The sequence below is a fragment of the Rhinolophus ferrumequinum genome, chromosome 8 (genome assembly GCF_004115265.2).
Source record: "Rhinolophus ferrumequinum isolate MPI-CBG mRhiFer1 chromosome 8, mRhiFer1_v1.p, whole genome shotgun sequence".
Lineage (NCBI taxonomy): Eukaryota > Metazoa > Chordata > Mammalia > Chiroptera > Rhinolophidae > Rhinolophus > Rhinolophus ferrumequinum.
Genome location: NC_046291.1, coordinates 28,642,550 through 28,659,019, shown reverse-complemented (window position 1 = coordinate 28,659,019; position 16,470 = coordinate 28,642,550). Strand labels below are relative to the sequence as shown.

General features: G+C 34.0%; 1 protein-coding gene across 1 annotated transcript in view; it reads left to right on the top strand.

The window, feature by feature from the left end:
• The window catches only part of LOC117025701 (cytochrome P450 20A1), a 52,748-nt gene that overhangs the window by 21,610 nt on the left and 14,668 nt on the right, over nt 1–16,470 (top strand). Inside the window, 7 exon segments of the mRNA XM_033111736.1 lie at nt 3,936–4,014; nt 7,500–7,615; nt 8,452–8,506; nt 11,267–11,361; nt 11,363–11,391; nt 14,771–14,882; nt 16,055–16,119. Coding sequence (XP_032967627.1) covers nt 3,936–4,014; nt 7,500–7,615; nt 8,452–8,506; nt 11,267–11,361; nt 11,363–11,391; nt 14,771–14,882; nt 16,055–16,119 — 551 coding nt within the window.

The following is a 16,470-nucleotide window of genomic DNA, read 5'->3' as shown; positions in this document are numbered from 1 at the left end:
AAATTTCTTTACTATTAGTGGTCAAACCTCTTTAATGTGGAACAGTTCCTCAGCTTTGCTTTCTTGCCTGCCTGCCTGCCTGCCTGCCTGCCTGCCTGCCTTGCTTCCTTCCTTTCTTCCTGCCTTGCTTCCTTCCTTCCTTCCTTCCTTCCTTCCTTCCTTCCTTCCTTCCTTCCTTCCTTCCTTTTTATTGGGGCATATTGGGGAACAGTGTACTTTTCCAGGACCCATCAGTCGTCGTCCTTCAATCCAGCCATGGAGGGCGCAGCTCAGCTCCAAGTCCAGTCACCGTTTTTAATCTTTAGTTGCAGGGGGCACAGCCCACCATCCCATGCAGGAACTGAACCGGCAACCCTGTCGTTACGAGCTCACGCTCTAACCAACTGAGCCATCCGGCCAGCCCTCCAGCACCTCACTGGCAGCTCCGTGTCCTCAATCTAGCAGTGGAGGGCGCAGCTCACTGGCCCATGTGGGAACTGAACCGGCAACCCTGTTGTTCAGAGCTCGCGCTCCAACCAACAGCCATCCAGCTGCCCCTTTTCTGTTTCTTGAACTTCACATTTTTTTAAAGTACAAGCCACTTATTTTGTAGAATGTCCCTCAATTTGGGTTTGAGTAGATTCAAATTATACAGTTTGGGTAGGAATCTGGTATATTCTTCGCATTGCTAGTTGTCAAAGGAAAGTTTTCAGACTCTAAGCATGACTTGAAATCTTCCTTCAAGTGGTATTTTAATATCTGAAACACCAGAGTTGCTGTTGTCCAGTCTTGTCAGAGAAATAATAAACAATTTGTGAATGCAGAAGCAATGATGCCTGCATCATGCCTGCTACATGGCTGAGAACAGTTGGGAGATGACGTCAGTTGTAAGATGCAAACTGATGTCACAGATGTTAGGCTGTGAAGAAATGTACCTCACAGTCAGTTGCATACTGTGTTTCTGAACTGCCCCCCCAATCCCCAGCAGCATTTACTGTGCACTTTCCTTTGCTTTTGACATTAGAATATTAGAATTATTGTTCCTTTAAATATTTGCCTAATAGGTCAAAATGGCATTTCATGATTAAGATTTGTAATTCTTTTGTTGTTTTTGAGGTTCAGTTTAGTTTAATACTTTGTTGAACACTTGTGTTTCTTCTTTTGTGGGCTGCCTTCTCAGTCAGTGTTCTTTGCCTGTATTTCTATTGATGTTCTTTTTTTTCTTACTAACTTGCAAGAACTTTATCTCTGTTTTATTTGCTTTTACTTTTATAGTGCTATTTTGAAAAAGACTTTATTTTTTTCTAATAGCAGTTTTAGGTTTACAATGAAATTGAGAGCAAGGTACAGAGATTTCCCATACACCCTCTGCTTCTACATGTAGCCCCATTGTCAACATCACTCAGCAGAATGATACATTTTTTTACCAAAGGATGGACCTACATGACACATCGTAATCACCCAACATTTACATAAGGATTCATACTTGGTTACTGTACGTTCAATCGGTTAGGACAAATGAATGACATATATCCATCATTATATCATACAGAGTATTTTTGCTGCCCTAAAAATCCTCAGTGCTCAGTCTATTCATCTCTCCTCCCTCCCCTCCCAACTCCTGGCAACCACTGTTCTTTTTATTTATCCAAAGTTTTGCCTTTTCCAGAATGTCATATATTTGGAAGTATACAGTGCGTAGCCTTCTTAGATTGGCTTCTTTTACTTAGTAATATGCATTTAAGCTTCCTCCATGTCTTCTCATGGCTTGATAGCTCATTTCTTTTAGCACTGAGTAATATCCCATTGTCTGGATGTACCACAGTTTATCCATTCACCTACTGAAGACATCTTGGTTTCTTTCAAATTTTGGCAATTATGAATAAAGCTGCTGTAAATATCTGTGTGCAGGTTTTATGTAGACTTAGGTTTCCAATTCTTTTGGGTAAATACCAAGGATTGCTATTGTTGGATCATATAGTAAGAGTATGTGTAGTTTTGTAACAAACTGTTTTCAAGGATTCTATTGATAAATATCCTCTAGCTCAGAGATTGTTTCTAAGCTGTGACTATTGTACTAATAAGGCATTCTTCATTCCTGTTAGTGTTTTTGATCTATAGCATTTCTTTCTGGTTCTTTCTTAGGATTTCTATCTCTCTGCTTACATTGCCTATCTGTTCTAGTATGCTCTCTACTTTATCCTTTATCTAAGGATCCTTTAGAGCCCTTAGCATATTAATCATTGTTTAAAATTCCTGGTCTGGTAATTCCAACATCCCTGCCATATCTGGTTCTGATGCTTGCTATTTTTTCAAATTGTGTTTTTTACCTTTTGGTATGCCTTGTAATTTTTTTCTTGATAGCCAGATGTGATTACTGGGTAAAAGAAACTGGTGTAAATAGGGCTTTAGTAGTGTAGCGGTGAGGAGTAGGGAAATGGGAAGCATTCCATGGTCCTATGATTAGGTCTCAGTCTTAGTGAGCCTGTGCCTCTGGACTGTGAACTTTGCTGGTGTGTCTCCGTTTTTCCTCCCCTCTTAGGTGGGACACGATGGCTAGAATGGGCTGGAGTTTGGTATGCTCCTTCTCCTCTATGGAAGGCTAGCCCCAACTGGAGTTGGGTATTTCCCTTTCCCAAGTCAGATAGGGTCGGATAAACTCGGCAGGTTATAACTATTATAGTTTCTTTATAATTATTATAGAAGCTATAACTATTATAGTTTCATCAGAGGGCAGGCCTTGTTAAGAAGAACAGTGCTCTCTGGCTTATTTAAAATTGGTTCCTTTTTCAAATCCCCTTGCTAGGAGTTCAAAAGGGTTTTTCTCCAATATTTACTATGGGAATCTGGTTGAGCTCCTAAAGATAAATCTCATAATATTTTAGGACATCCCCCTATGATTCGATCTTCCTGGAGTTTTTAACTCTCAAGAGTTGTATACAGTGAACCTCTAGCAGTTTGTCAATTACACTTCAGGTTTTCCTATCCTGAGGCGGTTTCTGCTGTGAGTCTGTTCTGGTAAGATGGGACTCCCTGTTTTCACTAATCTCTCCAGTCTTTGGAGGCTCAGTTTCCCCTGGGTCCTCCCCTGTCTTACAAATTCAAGAAGAGTTGCTGATTTTTAAGTCTGTTTAGCTGTTTGTTGTCAGGATGGAGTAACTAAATGAATTCAGCTTTTTCATTATGAATTGTTGCCCTGTGCTCTGTGTCATGCTAAGAAACTCCTTTCTTTCCTTAAGGATATTCTTAATGTAAACATTTACTGGTAAACATTTACTAACATATACATTTTTACAGTACTTACAATAGTTTAACTTTTTACCTTTAATCTGAAAGGTATATCTTTGTAAGGTAAGAGTTGAGGACTCTTAACTCTTAATAATTTTTCAAATATTTAGCATTGATTAGTAAGTGGTGTGTTCTTTCCCCGTGTTTCATAAATTTTGAATTATTAACAAGTTAAAGTTTTTTCAGGGGAAAGCTAATTACCCAATTTTGAAATTACTGGAAGCCTGTTCTGTTGTTTAACCTTAGACTTCAAACCTTAGATTAATTTTTAACCTTTTTCTGGATCTCAGTTAATGCTCGTCAATAATTGCAGGTGAAGTAAAAATTGGGATTCCTAATGAGTTTGCTATTTATCCACTGGTGCCATTATAATAAAAAATTGAGTATTGACTCTATGCCCATGTTTTTTTCCTCTCCATTCCTACTTCTTTTAAAGAAAAGGAACTTTTGACTTTCCGTTTATAATTAGTTTGAAAGTGCCTTGACTGAAATTATTAAAATATATTTGTACACCATCCTTAGAGACTATCGAGTAAATGACTATACAGTTCACTTAAAGTAGGAGCTTAATTATCAGATCTGTTGGATTTGCTTAGATTTGCTTAGATTGCTTGGTGGTATTTAGAAAATCTACTTTTTAGATAATAGGTATGTTTTCCTATTTTCAGGTTTGGTCTGAGATTGGGAAAGGCTTTCTAGATGGATCACTTGATAAAAGTACAACTCGGAAAAGACAATATGAAGATGGTAAGTTTTGCCATTTTTAATTTTTAGTAAGGACAAAAGGATATGTGCCCCCATTTTAATAGGCTTATCTCTGAATCATAAGATTATAGGTCATATATATATATTTTCTTTCTTTTTTTCCTACATTTCCTATAATGAAAGTTTTTCTTAAACAAAAAAGAGGAAAAAATAGTGAATTAGTAAATGAAACTCCAGCACTCACCGCAGAATGAGAACGCTGTAGAGCTGGTACAGCCTGTAGGTTACTGGAAAGTGTATGGGAACAATACTGGGAAGGCAATTTGAGGATACATACTAAGAGCCATAAGTAATGGATGAAATTGTCTCAACGAAGAAAACATTCATGAATATTTCTATTCATGTTATTTCTGCAAGTAGAAAACCAGAAACAATCTAAATGTCCAACAATATAGGAATTGCTAAGGAAACGATATCAACATGATTAAATCTTTTGTAGATATTTGTAAAAAATTAGCAACATAAAAAATTCTTGCCATTCAAATTGAATAAAGATATTTTCAAAATTATTTGGCATTGGTTATAACTTTATAAAATCTACATAGAAAATAGCAATTTTTAGTTTTAGATGGCTCCCCAAAGTTATTCTTTCCCTTTTTTTAAATTCTATATATTCTGTCAGTAATTTAGTGATTGTATGCTTTAATACCTTTATTCTGAGCTGCTTCAATTCCTTTTTTGGAAATAGGCAGGGTAAATTAAAATACATAAATACGTAAACTACATTGGAATAATGGATTATTTCCATATGTAATAGTATTGCTTTTCAGGATTCTTTCAATAAATATTTATTGAGGCCTATATTTACTAGGCACTATTCTGTGTATAGGAGACAAAGATCTGTGTCCTCATGGGGCTTACCATTCTAGTCATTCCCTTCATGTCCAACATAAATCTAGAAAAGCCAATTTAATTAACACATTTTCTGCTATCTGGTTTTCATTACCATTCTGATGGATGCTCTGATTCCTAATGGATGCTTTTGGATTAATTCTCCTTAATAAAAAATGTATTTCACAACTATTGGCACAAGTAATATAACACAAAAATTAATAATTTATATAAAGTAGATTATCTAACAACATATGTTCCTTGGGCTGTCACATGGGCATAGCTCAAATCTGAGCTTTTACTGAAAATGATTATACTTTGGTATTTATATGAATAGGATCCATGGCTAGATCAGTGCTTCCTTTGTTTAAGTGAGTAAATCTCATTCTGGTCTGTACATTAGAATCACTTTGAGAACTTAAAACAAATAAATCCTGAAGCTCAGGCCCCACTCTAGATCAGTTTATTCAGAATCTGATAGAGGTGCCCTGGGCCTCAGATATTTTAATAAAAGCTCTCTGGATTATTCTGATATACTTGCAGGGTTGAGAATGTAAAGTAATAATTCTAAAACTTTGCTATACATTGAATATTTTAAAAAATATTGAAGCCTGGCTTTCTGTCCTAAATATTTGGATTTAATTGGTATGAGGTGTGACTTGTGCTTTACGATTTTTTTTTGGAAAAGCTTCCCAGGTGATTTTAGCTTGTAGCAAAGTTTGGGAACCACTGCAATACAGTGTTACTCATTTCTCATTTTAATATATTGTGTTATTATGTTTATTCAATTCTGTAAATATTTAGTGAAGATCTATAATGGCCTAGTATTTTTTGGGGTGGCTGGCTGATGTCAATAAACAAAAGAAACAAAAATTTCTGTCTTTGTGGCAGCACATGCTAGTGAGAAGAGGCAGATGGTAATCTACATAAGTAAACTGAATAGTGTGTTAAAAGATGAAAAGTGCTATGGAGAAAACTAAATGAGGAAGAGGGCTAGGGAGTGCTAGGGGTGGGGAGGTTACAGTTTTAAATAAGCTTCTTAGGAAAGGCCTTACCAAGATTAGGTGACTTTTGAACAAACACTTGCAACAGATAAGGTAACCAGTCATAGCAGATCATGTGGACATCTTCATGTCCCAGGGAAGAATATTCATGTAGAGGAAAAGTAATTGCAAAGTCCTTGAAGTGGGATTCTTTCTGGTGTATTTGATGTATAACAGGGAGCTATATGGCTGGAGTGAAGTGAAAGGAGATGAGACCAGAAAAATTGGGAAGAGGGGCATATTTTATCTGGCTTATAGATCATTGTATGACTAGGCTGTTACTATGAGATAGGAAGGCACTGGAAGATTTTGAGCAGAGTTATGATCTGAGTTATGTTTTTAAAAGATCACTCTGGCTGCTTTGACAGGTACAGGGCCCAGAGCAGAAGCAGGGAGACTACTTAGAGGGCTATTGCAATGAACCAGGCAAGAGAAATAATGTGGCTTGGACTAGGGTGCAGGCCAGAAAATATAGAATGAAAAAAAAAAACAAGTAAGGGAGAAAGAAAATTCTGTATTTTGAAGCTAGAACCACCAACATTGGCTGACAGATTAGATGTGGGGTTATAAGAGAGGAGACACTAAGATCTAAGTAATTGGAAAATGAAGTTATTAAGAAATAAGATGGGGAAAGAGTAGGACAATCCACCTTTGTAGGGAAAATCAAGAGTTCAGTTTTGGATATGTTATGTATAATATGCTTCAGACATCCAACTGGATGCTAAGGGCGTTATTAGACATATGAGTGTGGAGTTTAGGGAAAAGGGTCCCCTGACTGGAAATATAAATTTGGGAATGTTAAGTACATAGATTGTATTTAAAGCCTTGATACTGGTGGTCCCCAAGCTAATGAATGTAAATAGAAAAAGAGAAGAGGTCCAAAAACTTAAGCCTTGACCAGGACATTCTAGAATTTAAAAATTTGAGCGATGAGAAGGGATCAACAAAGCTGAGTGAGAGTGAGCAGGCAGTAAAGTTGGAGAAAAGTGTGAAGTCCAGGAGAGTGTGGAATCCTTGGAACAAAATGAAAAAGTGTTTCCTGGAGAGTAAGTGATCAACATCATCAAATTCTGTGATAGGTCAAGTAAGATGGGACTGAGAAATAATCTTTGGATAATTTCATTATCTTTTAGATTTCAGAAATTTGCTTTTCTAGTTATTTCACACCTGTTTCTGTCCATAAAGGAGTGATGCCTGATTTGGAAAAGAATGAAGTTATTAAGAGGAGAGAATTTAGAAGGAAGGTGGATAACCGGGGTGGGTGGGTGGGGGTTGTGTGTAGAGGCCTCTAAGGTGTTGGTATTATTCTACTTCTTGACCTGGGTGGTAATACTATGGGTGTTTTCTGAATAATTATTCCTGAGATTATGCACAGGTGGTTTATGTACTCTTTTGTATGCATGTAACATTTAGCAAAACGAAGGAAAACAGTAGAAGAGTTTAAACATAAATTAGCTTTCTAAAAATTAGTTGGTCATTACTCTTATCTTTGAAAATTTTATTTTGCAATAGTAACATTGTACAGAAATATTTAAAATTTTCAATTTTTACAAGTGCTTATATTCTAAAATCTTTTTGTTATTCTTTTCTAAGCCCTTATGCAACTGGAATCTATTTTAAAGAAAATCATAAAGGAACGAAAAGGAAGGAACTTCAGTCAATCTATTTTTATTGACTCCTTAGTACAGGGGAACCTCAATGACCAACAGGTGATATAATTATTAAATGTTTATTAGATAAAAGATAATCACACATGTACAGAATGTGTTTTTTTGTTCACTTTAATCCAGATGCCGTTCTAGAATTCAGTGTGTTTTTTCTCTTTATTGTACATCTTCCATAAATAGTATAACTGTTTAACCTCCTATTATTTAACTCTTTGAAGCAGCTATATGTCATTTAATGTTTGGGTAAGCAAATATTGAGCCAACTTCTCTGATCCTAAAATGGGAGGATTTATATAAGCCTGTATCAATTAAGCTGCTCGGCCAGCATGATCAGCTGTGGCTTGGCTTGTTTCCAGTGTGTGTGTATTATTACCCCCAGCACAACACTGTGTTTGTGGAATTGTCAGGCAAAGGACAAGTGTGGAGCCATTATTGCCACACCCGTTTATTGTAAGAATCTTCAACCCCACTCTATACGTGCAAGTCCTCATAGACAGAAGTGGTTTTCTGGGTGTGTGTTGGTGTAGAAATTGAATCAGGCTCCAAGGACAGTGTCTGGTTCTTCATTGTTCCAGAGGCTTCATTGCTGCACCAGACCAAACTAGAAAGAGAGGACTGAACCAGTTTGTTTGCAAAAATGTATCATGAGATACTAATATTACAGATAAATGTTTACTGCATCAAAAAGGCAATGCAGTATTTAGATTTGGTATGTATGTGTGTGTGTGTGTGTATATATATATATACATATATATATGTGTATATATATATATGTATATATATATATTAAGTGAAATCATTGTAAAGAAATAATACACTGTTTTCCTTTCCTTGACCTAATTCCCTACATTATTTCTAAACTTGGTTTTGTTTCCTAGATCCTAGAAGACAGCATGATATTTTCTCTGGCCAGTTGTATAATAACTGCAAAATGTAAGTATAAATTGATTCTTTTTTGAGCTAGATTATAAAATGTGCAATGGTAAGGTATTCTGAAATAAAGGAAATGCTGTTTACAAGACCTCTATAATTTCCCTTCCCTCTTTGTTTTTATTCTTGTTTGAAAGGCTTCATTCACACATGTACCTTTATTTTCACCCCAGGTGTTCTATGCCACCTCTGAACATTGCCATAAAATTTTAACACAGTTTATGGATTGTGAATTCTAGTTAGTGCCTTTAAAATGAGCTGCTATTGACACCTTTCCAACCGGAACAGTGATCTTTTCAATTTCCTGCTGAGGCTTTTCACTTTGACCCTAATCCAGTCTGCTATTGTTAAGGTCTACAATAACAGAAGAGATAGGTCACAGAAATCACGATTTAAAAGAACTCGTTTTGGTGAAATTGAAGGTGATTTTTATTTAAATTCTTAAAATATGTGATATGTTCTAAGTTTCCTTACTGATTTAGTTTATCAGTATACCAGTCGTTCATACAGTATTTATAAAAGTTTATGTATATCTGTAAAAATATACAAACATAAAATGCTAAAGGAAGTATTAAAAACAGTTTCAAACCTAAAAAAAAAATTATGTTTCCCTTGAAGGATTTCATTTACAACTCTTCTGTTTAAGGAAATATTCTTATAACGATGAGTATAAATGTAAACTTCCCATAAATATTTTTTCTTTGTAAAATTTTTGACGTCTAGAGATGTCCAGATATTGTAGATTAAATGGAATTAAGGTAAACGTGTCAAAAATAATGTATTGAAACTTTTAAAAAAATGCTTGTTTTAAAATTGTATTACATTAGAATATATTTGTGCTAAAGAACCTTAAAAAAATCTGAATCATTTGTGCTTTAGATACCACAGAAAGTGATCATTTCCAAGTTTGAGTTAATATTTTAATCTTATTTGCATTTTTTGGGGGGAATTTCAGAGTATTGCTATTTCTTTGTATGTGGGTTGGTATTTTTTAAGTCACCTCTGAGTTTTTGAGAGGCAAGATAGGCAGAGGAAACCTTAACTAAAGTTCTTCCTCTGCTATTATTAGCCTTGAGCAAGATACTTATCTCTGCATTTTCTCACTTTCTCAAATAAGGGTTTAGCTCTAGGTGACCTCCAAGGTATCTTTCAATTATAAAATTGTGTCTTGGTTCAGTATTGTAATTAAAGAATGTTCAGTGGCTTAAAAATCACATTTTTAAGCTATCCCCAGCCATAGTTTATTTTTAATAAAGTTCTATAAAAGAACCAATGCTTCAGATTATTAAGCTTATACAGTTATATTTTAAGTGATGATATAGTCAAGCAGGATATACGAGTGCCTACTGTATTCAATTTTTTGTGCTAACTCTTTCCATATTGTATATTACTGTGCATTGTTGTAAAATTGCATACATACACATATTGTACACTGCATAAATTTTCATGTGACTTGTGAAATAGAAAGAAATAGAAATTATACAGTTCACTCAAAAGTCATAATAAAGAAGCATACGTAGTAGGCAAAAGTTAAGGACAAGCAGTTACTCATCATATGTCTTTTTTCAACTCTAGATGTGAGTAAAGTATCAAAATAATTGAGTACGAGGGTCCCTGTAGATTTTATTTGATAATATTTAGTGCAGAAAGTGAATTAAGTCTTTTTCAGGCATAGGAATTAGATAATATGTAAATTAAGCAAACATTAAAAACAAGTAACTTTGAGACAAATTTAAGTCAGCCCTTAGCTCAGGCAAGATAATAAGTAGAGGTAGAAATTAGTAAACGTATTTTAAGAAGTATTTGACACAGAAAAAGTAGAGCTGTAGATAGTCATCTCAAGCATAATTTAGGGAAAGAGGTACTATACATCTGGATGATTCTATTGTTGAGTAGTTGTAATCCAACTACTCAACTACTCAACTGTAATAGATTACAACTATTGTTTGAGTAGTTGTAATCCCAACTACTAAAGGAAATATAAACTACTCTGTTTTCTCTGTTTTATGTTCATTATGTAATTCTCTTACCTTTTCATTTCCACAATGAATATAATCCATAAGCCATTTTAACCAAAAGTAAGCCATAAGCTAATGATTTTTCAATTTTGGTGTTCATCAAAATAATTGTGGTACTCGTTAGAAGTGCAGATGCTGCACCCCACCCTAAACCTACTGAGTCAGAATCTGTGGATGTGAGGTTGTGCCATCAACCACTCCTAGGTGATTTTTGAGAACCACTGTCCTAAGCAATAACCAGTTTCAGTTCTTGAGCCAGTGTATCTACCATTGCAAGTAAAAATTTTAAATATTGATTTATAGGTAAATCTGCTACTTTGATTTGTATGAATCATTTCATCAGGGTTTCTGAGTGAACGAATATAAATCAGGGTTTTGATTTTATATGGTTGAGTGAACCAGACAATCTATCAAAGTTATCAACATTTAACACTCCCCCAGATGTGAAATTATTTATCATCATCATTTACCTGAGGTAAATGCATTAAATGGCTTGTCAGGTTTTAAGAAAGAAATCTTCCAGATTGCAATATCTCTTTTGGGGAGCATTCTGTAAATATTTATGTTCTGTTCAATGAAGCACAAATCCTGTGAACAACCTTGTTTTGTTTTTTTGGTAGTATATATATATATCTTCTGTAAGAAAGAAAGGAAAATATGAAAAAAAATAATAAGTTGGTTTTTATTCTGCACCCAAACTATGATTAGCTATTTTCATTGTTTATTAATGTAAATTTTCACTTAGTGTGCACCTGGGCAATCTGTTTTTTAACCACCTCTGAAGAAGTGCAGAAAAAACTGTATCAAGAGACTAGAACCAAAGTTTTTGGGAAGGGTCCTGGTTACTACAGAGAAAATTGAGCAGCTCAGGTAGAATACCATAAAAGGAAGAGGACATCATTTAACGGTAACTTTGAGCTGGTTTCACTATCTAATTTAAAGCTAATGCTAATCATTAGGAAAGCTATAGATCTTTATAGGACTTAAAATGTTTACCAACAGACTTTAATGGATAATTTAATTTACTTTTTAAAACCATAAGGTAACTCTGGGAAAGCTTTACATTAGCCTGCCTGTATAAAATAGTATTGGTGATGTCAAGTAAGTGGAACATTCATAACTTGATGGTGGGAATGGAAAATGGTACAGTCCTATAGGAAAACAGTGTGGCAGAATCTTACAAAGATACACTTTGCCATATAACCCAGCAATTCTGCTCCTAGGCTTTCACCCAAGAGAAGTGAAAACAAATGTCCACACAGAGACCTGTATGCAAATGTTTATAGCAATATTATTTATAATAGCAAAAAGCTGGAAGTAGTCTCAATGTTCATCAGTTGGTGAATAAACAAATTGTGTTATGTCCATGGAATATTACCAAGTAATAAAAAGTAACAAGATCAATACACACAACAACATAGATAAATCTCATTATGCTAAGTAAAAGAAGTCAAGCACAAAGATTGCCTACAGTATAATTTCATTTAGGTGAAATTCTAGAAAAGGCAAAACTGTTGTGATAGAAAGCAGATCAGTATTTGTCTGGAGCCAGGAATGTGGAGGGGATCAACTAAAAAGGGGCAGGAGTAAAGGTTTTAGGGTGAGGGAGCTGTTCTGTGTCTTGCTTGTGGTTGTGGTTATACAATTGTATACAATTACTAAAATTCACCAAATTGTACAGCTGAAATAGGGGATTTTTAAAAATATGTAAATAATGACTTAAAGATTTTTAAAAATAGCAGTCACAACTGGCACTTGGCAGTCTGCGACTGGGTAGCAAGCAACCTTGTCTTGGAGCATCTTTTAACTATGGGAGAGAAGATAGGGATACAGCCATTAGAAAGAACTCGAAGCCATGGGTTTCACGTGGAGGATTCTGTTACAGATTCTTCAAAATGTTGGAAGTTTTATTTATTACATTGAATATAACTATTTTTAATTTTAAAAGTAATACATATTTGCCTTTTGAAGTTTTTATAATACAGAAATGTATGAAGTAGAAGATTCTTTGTAAATAAACCCTTAAGGGATATAAATTGTTAACTATTTTATTTTTCCAGATTTTTCTATGCATTTATACATATGTATTTAAAACAAAAAAACTAAAAACATTTAAAAATATAAAACACTAACTTATTATATTTCATTTTTTCTCTAAATATTCTGTGAACAGTATTCTTATGTGTAGTAACTCCACCACAGCCTATTAGTGATCAAGTTCTGTTGATTCTACTTTCCATTTTCAGTTGGAAGTTTAGTTTTAACTCTTCCCATTGCACCCACTCCAGACCACCATCAGCTTATCTAAGATAGTCCAGCAGTCTTGAATGTGGCTCCCCTCTAGTCCTTTCTGCATTTTGCTACTGGAGCCTGTGACGGCACACTGTACTCACTTAGGTGCTTTAACAATACTACAGACAAGCTGGGACCAGTCCTAAACCAACAATCTTTGGTCGTCAGAGGTTTTCAAAAGCTTCTCAGATGATTCTAATGTGTAGCCAAAGTTGAGAATTGCTGTGCTAGTGATCTTTATTTCTCTGGGGACTCACATGTGATCAGATGAGTTCCCAATTTAAAATCCTTCAGTGACTCTGGTTGCCCTTAAAGTAAAATTTAAACTCACTAACATAGTTGATGAGGCATTTCAAGAGCTAAGCCTTGCATTCCTTTCCCACCTTATCTTTTACTACTTGTGTCTCTTTATACCCTTGGATTCAACTATACTGAGATTCTTTTGTTTCTTCAGAGTACTCTTTCTTATCTTCTGGCTTTTGCAGACTATTTCTTTGTCTAGATTCTCTCTTCCTCTCTTCTCTAGTTTTTTTTTTTTCCCTGCAGATCTCAGCCTAAGTTTATTTTTCAGCATAGTCCTTTCTCTAGTTAGGTGTTCCTGCCATGTGTTCCCCATTACCATCACCTTTCTTTATCATAACAGTTACTGCACTTCTTTAACTGTTCATCCTTGATGTCCCTTCTTTTCTCTCTTCCTCTGTTAACTAGACTTTGAGTTCCTTTGAGGGTATCTGTCTTGTTCAATGTTATAGCTGAGTATCTAACACAGTGCTTCTAATATGGTAGGTACCCAATAAATATTTGTTCAAAGAAGAAAAGAAGTTTCCTCCTTTGTTTTTGTTGTTTTAGAGCAATCAACATTCCTATGCTTACCCCTTTGCTGATATTTCCAGTTGTTTCTATTAATAAGGTCCTAGAAATGAGACTATCATTTAAGGATATAGGCAATAGTATAGGGGCTGTGAAGTAAGACGTATCTGGATTTGAATTTTGTCAACACCACTTAACTGCTGTGTGATCTTAAACAATTGCCTCATTTTAAAAAAATCTGTAAAAGTAAAATAGTAATAGGATCCATGAGGTACTTACAAGGATTGAAAGATGTACTGCATAGAAACTGTTTAATAGAATGATCTAGTGGCAAGAATTCAATATATTTTAGTTCTATTAATATTATTCTCATTGTGATGCACACTTAATATTTTACTATATATGGCTAAGTTACCCTTCAGAAAGGTTATACCAAATTATACTTACATCCATTGAATATGAATGTCTTTTTCCCCACTTTTTATTAGTATTGTCTATTATCATTCTTTTTCATCTTTGCTAATCTGGCAAGTAAAAAAAATTGCTTTGATTGGCAACCTTTCCATTGTTAATGAGGTTGAATATCATTTCATGCTTTCAGGCCATTTGTGTTTATTTTGTCAATTGCTTTTTTATATTCTTTATCTATATTTCTATTGGGGTGTTTGATTATTTTAGTTATGAATATTTAAAGAGTTTTTATACATTAAAGATATATTTATTAGTTGTCTTTTAATTTTACTTATGATAATTGACAATATGTGAAAAAATTTTCTTTGGTCAAAATATTTGTATTTTTCTTTATGGTTTTTGTCATATCAATATTTTTATAATTTTGGAGTAGAAAAGTCCTTTATTACATTTTTTTAATGAAAAATAAAGGACTGTACTCAAAAATTGTAAAATTGCTGTTTTGAGTTTTCTTCTGGTACTTTTAAAGGTGTTTTTATTTATTTAAATCTTTCCCCAATTGGACTTTATATACTTCTAATATATAACTTACATCTTCAAGGAAAAAAGAATTATTATGTGACTATTTCAAATTAGGAAGGTTATGAAAGTTGTTGAATGAAATTTTGAAATGTATGTACATTTCAAACTGCCTCTCCCAAAGTAAAGATCTTCAAAAAAAATTTTTTTTAAACAGATATTGTCGGCAGGTGCTTTGTGAAACTGTTCGAACTGCCAAACTGACACCAGTTTCTGCCCGGCTTCAAGATATTGAAGGAAAGATTGACAAATTTATTATTCCTAGAGAGGTAGGAAACATTTAGTATACTTAAATCATTCAGTTATTCTTTTCAATTCTTTTAGTCTGTATTTAATGTGTCCAATAAGCGCTACCTATTATTAAATCCAAGACATAATCATTTAAACGACAAAATAATACATGGTGGTTTTAAAGTTCAAACAATATAGAAGAAAAGCTCCCTTCTCTGCAGGTACTGCTGTTATTAGTTTAATGTGTATTTTTGTAGATCTCTTTCTGCATATGTATATTACTCTGTGTGTGTGCATATACACTGATATATATGTGTATTTTAAAAACTGAATTTATATGTGAAAGTTACTCTTCATATATTGTTCTTTAATTTTCTTCTTTTACTAAGAGTATAATGGCTGTTAGTACAACTGGCAGTTGGTACAGATCAAACTCATTATTTTTAATGGATGCATAGTATTCCATCTAGCAACATTTATTTAAGCAGTCTCTATAGTTGGAAATTTATTTATTTTATAACAAATTATATACTTGTACAGGTATTGGGTAGAGCCTTAGAAATGGAGTTTTTGGGTCAAACTCTGTATGCATGTTAAATTCAAATTGCCATCTAAAAGCAATTTATATTATTAGCAGCAATGTATGAGAATTTTTTTTTCTCCATATCCCCACCACCTCTTGATTTATGAATCTTTTACATATTTTGTGAATCTTATATGAAAAATTGTTTCATTATTTTAATTTGCCTTCCTTAGTCATTGGAGAGATTGAGCAGTTTTTCATACAGATACTAACAGTTTTTTTTTCTTTGTGAATTACCTGCTTGTAACTCACTCTTCTTTCTAGTTAGCTTATATGTCTTTTTGTATGTTATATATACCACCTTTCAGTTATATGGCAAATATTTTTTTCTTCTATTATTTAAATTTTACTGGTGCTTGTGTGTTTTGTTTTTTGCTGGATACAGTTTTTAAATTTTCATACAGCTAAATCTGTTATTACTTTATGGCTTCCAGATTTTGTGACACGCTAATGGGTGCCTTCCTCACAATAAGATCATCAATATAATGGCTTGTGTTCTTTTCTATTATTTTCTATTTTTATTTTGTAGTCATTATCTATATTAAAAGAACATTGATGAGTTGGCTTTCTGGGAGTCATTTTGTCTCTGTTAGGCCTTGACTAACTAGAGTCATTTTTTCCCCACAGACCCTTGTCCTTTATGCTCTTGGTGTGGTACTTCAGGATCCCAGTACTTGGCCATCGCCATACAAGTATGAAATATCTGTCATTGTCATTGTGATTATTGATTTTATGTGTTTGTATGTTTTGTATTCCTTTTCTAAGTTTTGAGGAGAAAATTCAATATGTGACAATGATACAACAAAAGAAAGCCACTGACTGCCTTGTATATATTCTGCTCACTACTTTTTCTTTCACAAATCTGCTCTCTGCTACACTTTGTCTCTCCTATTACTACTTTTATCCTAAGATCTGTTTAATTACCTGATCTCTACAATTATCCTTTAATTTCAGTGGAATTTTGGAATTCGTTTTTTGGTTAAGTGGGTATTAACTTATTCAGTTTGCTTTCCTGCTATTGGTCTCAAATATGAAGCTCTTTA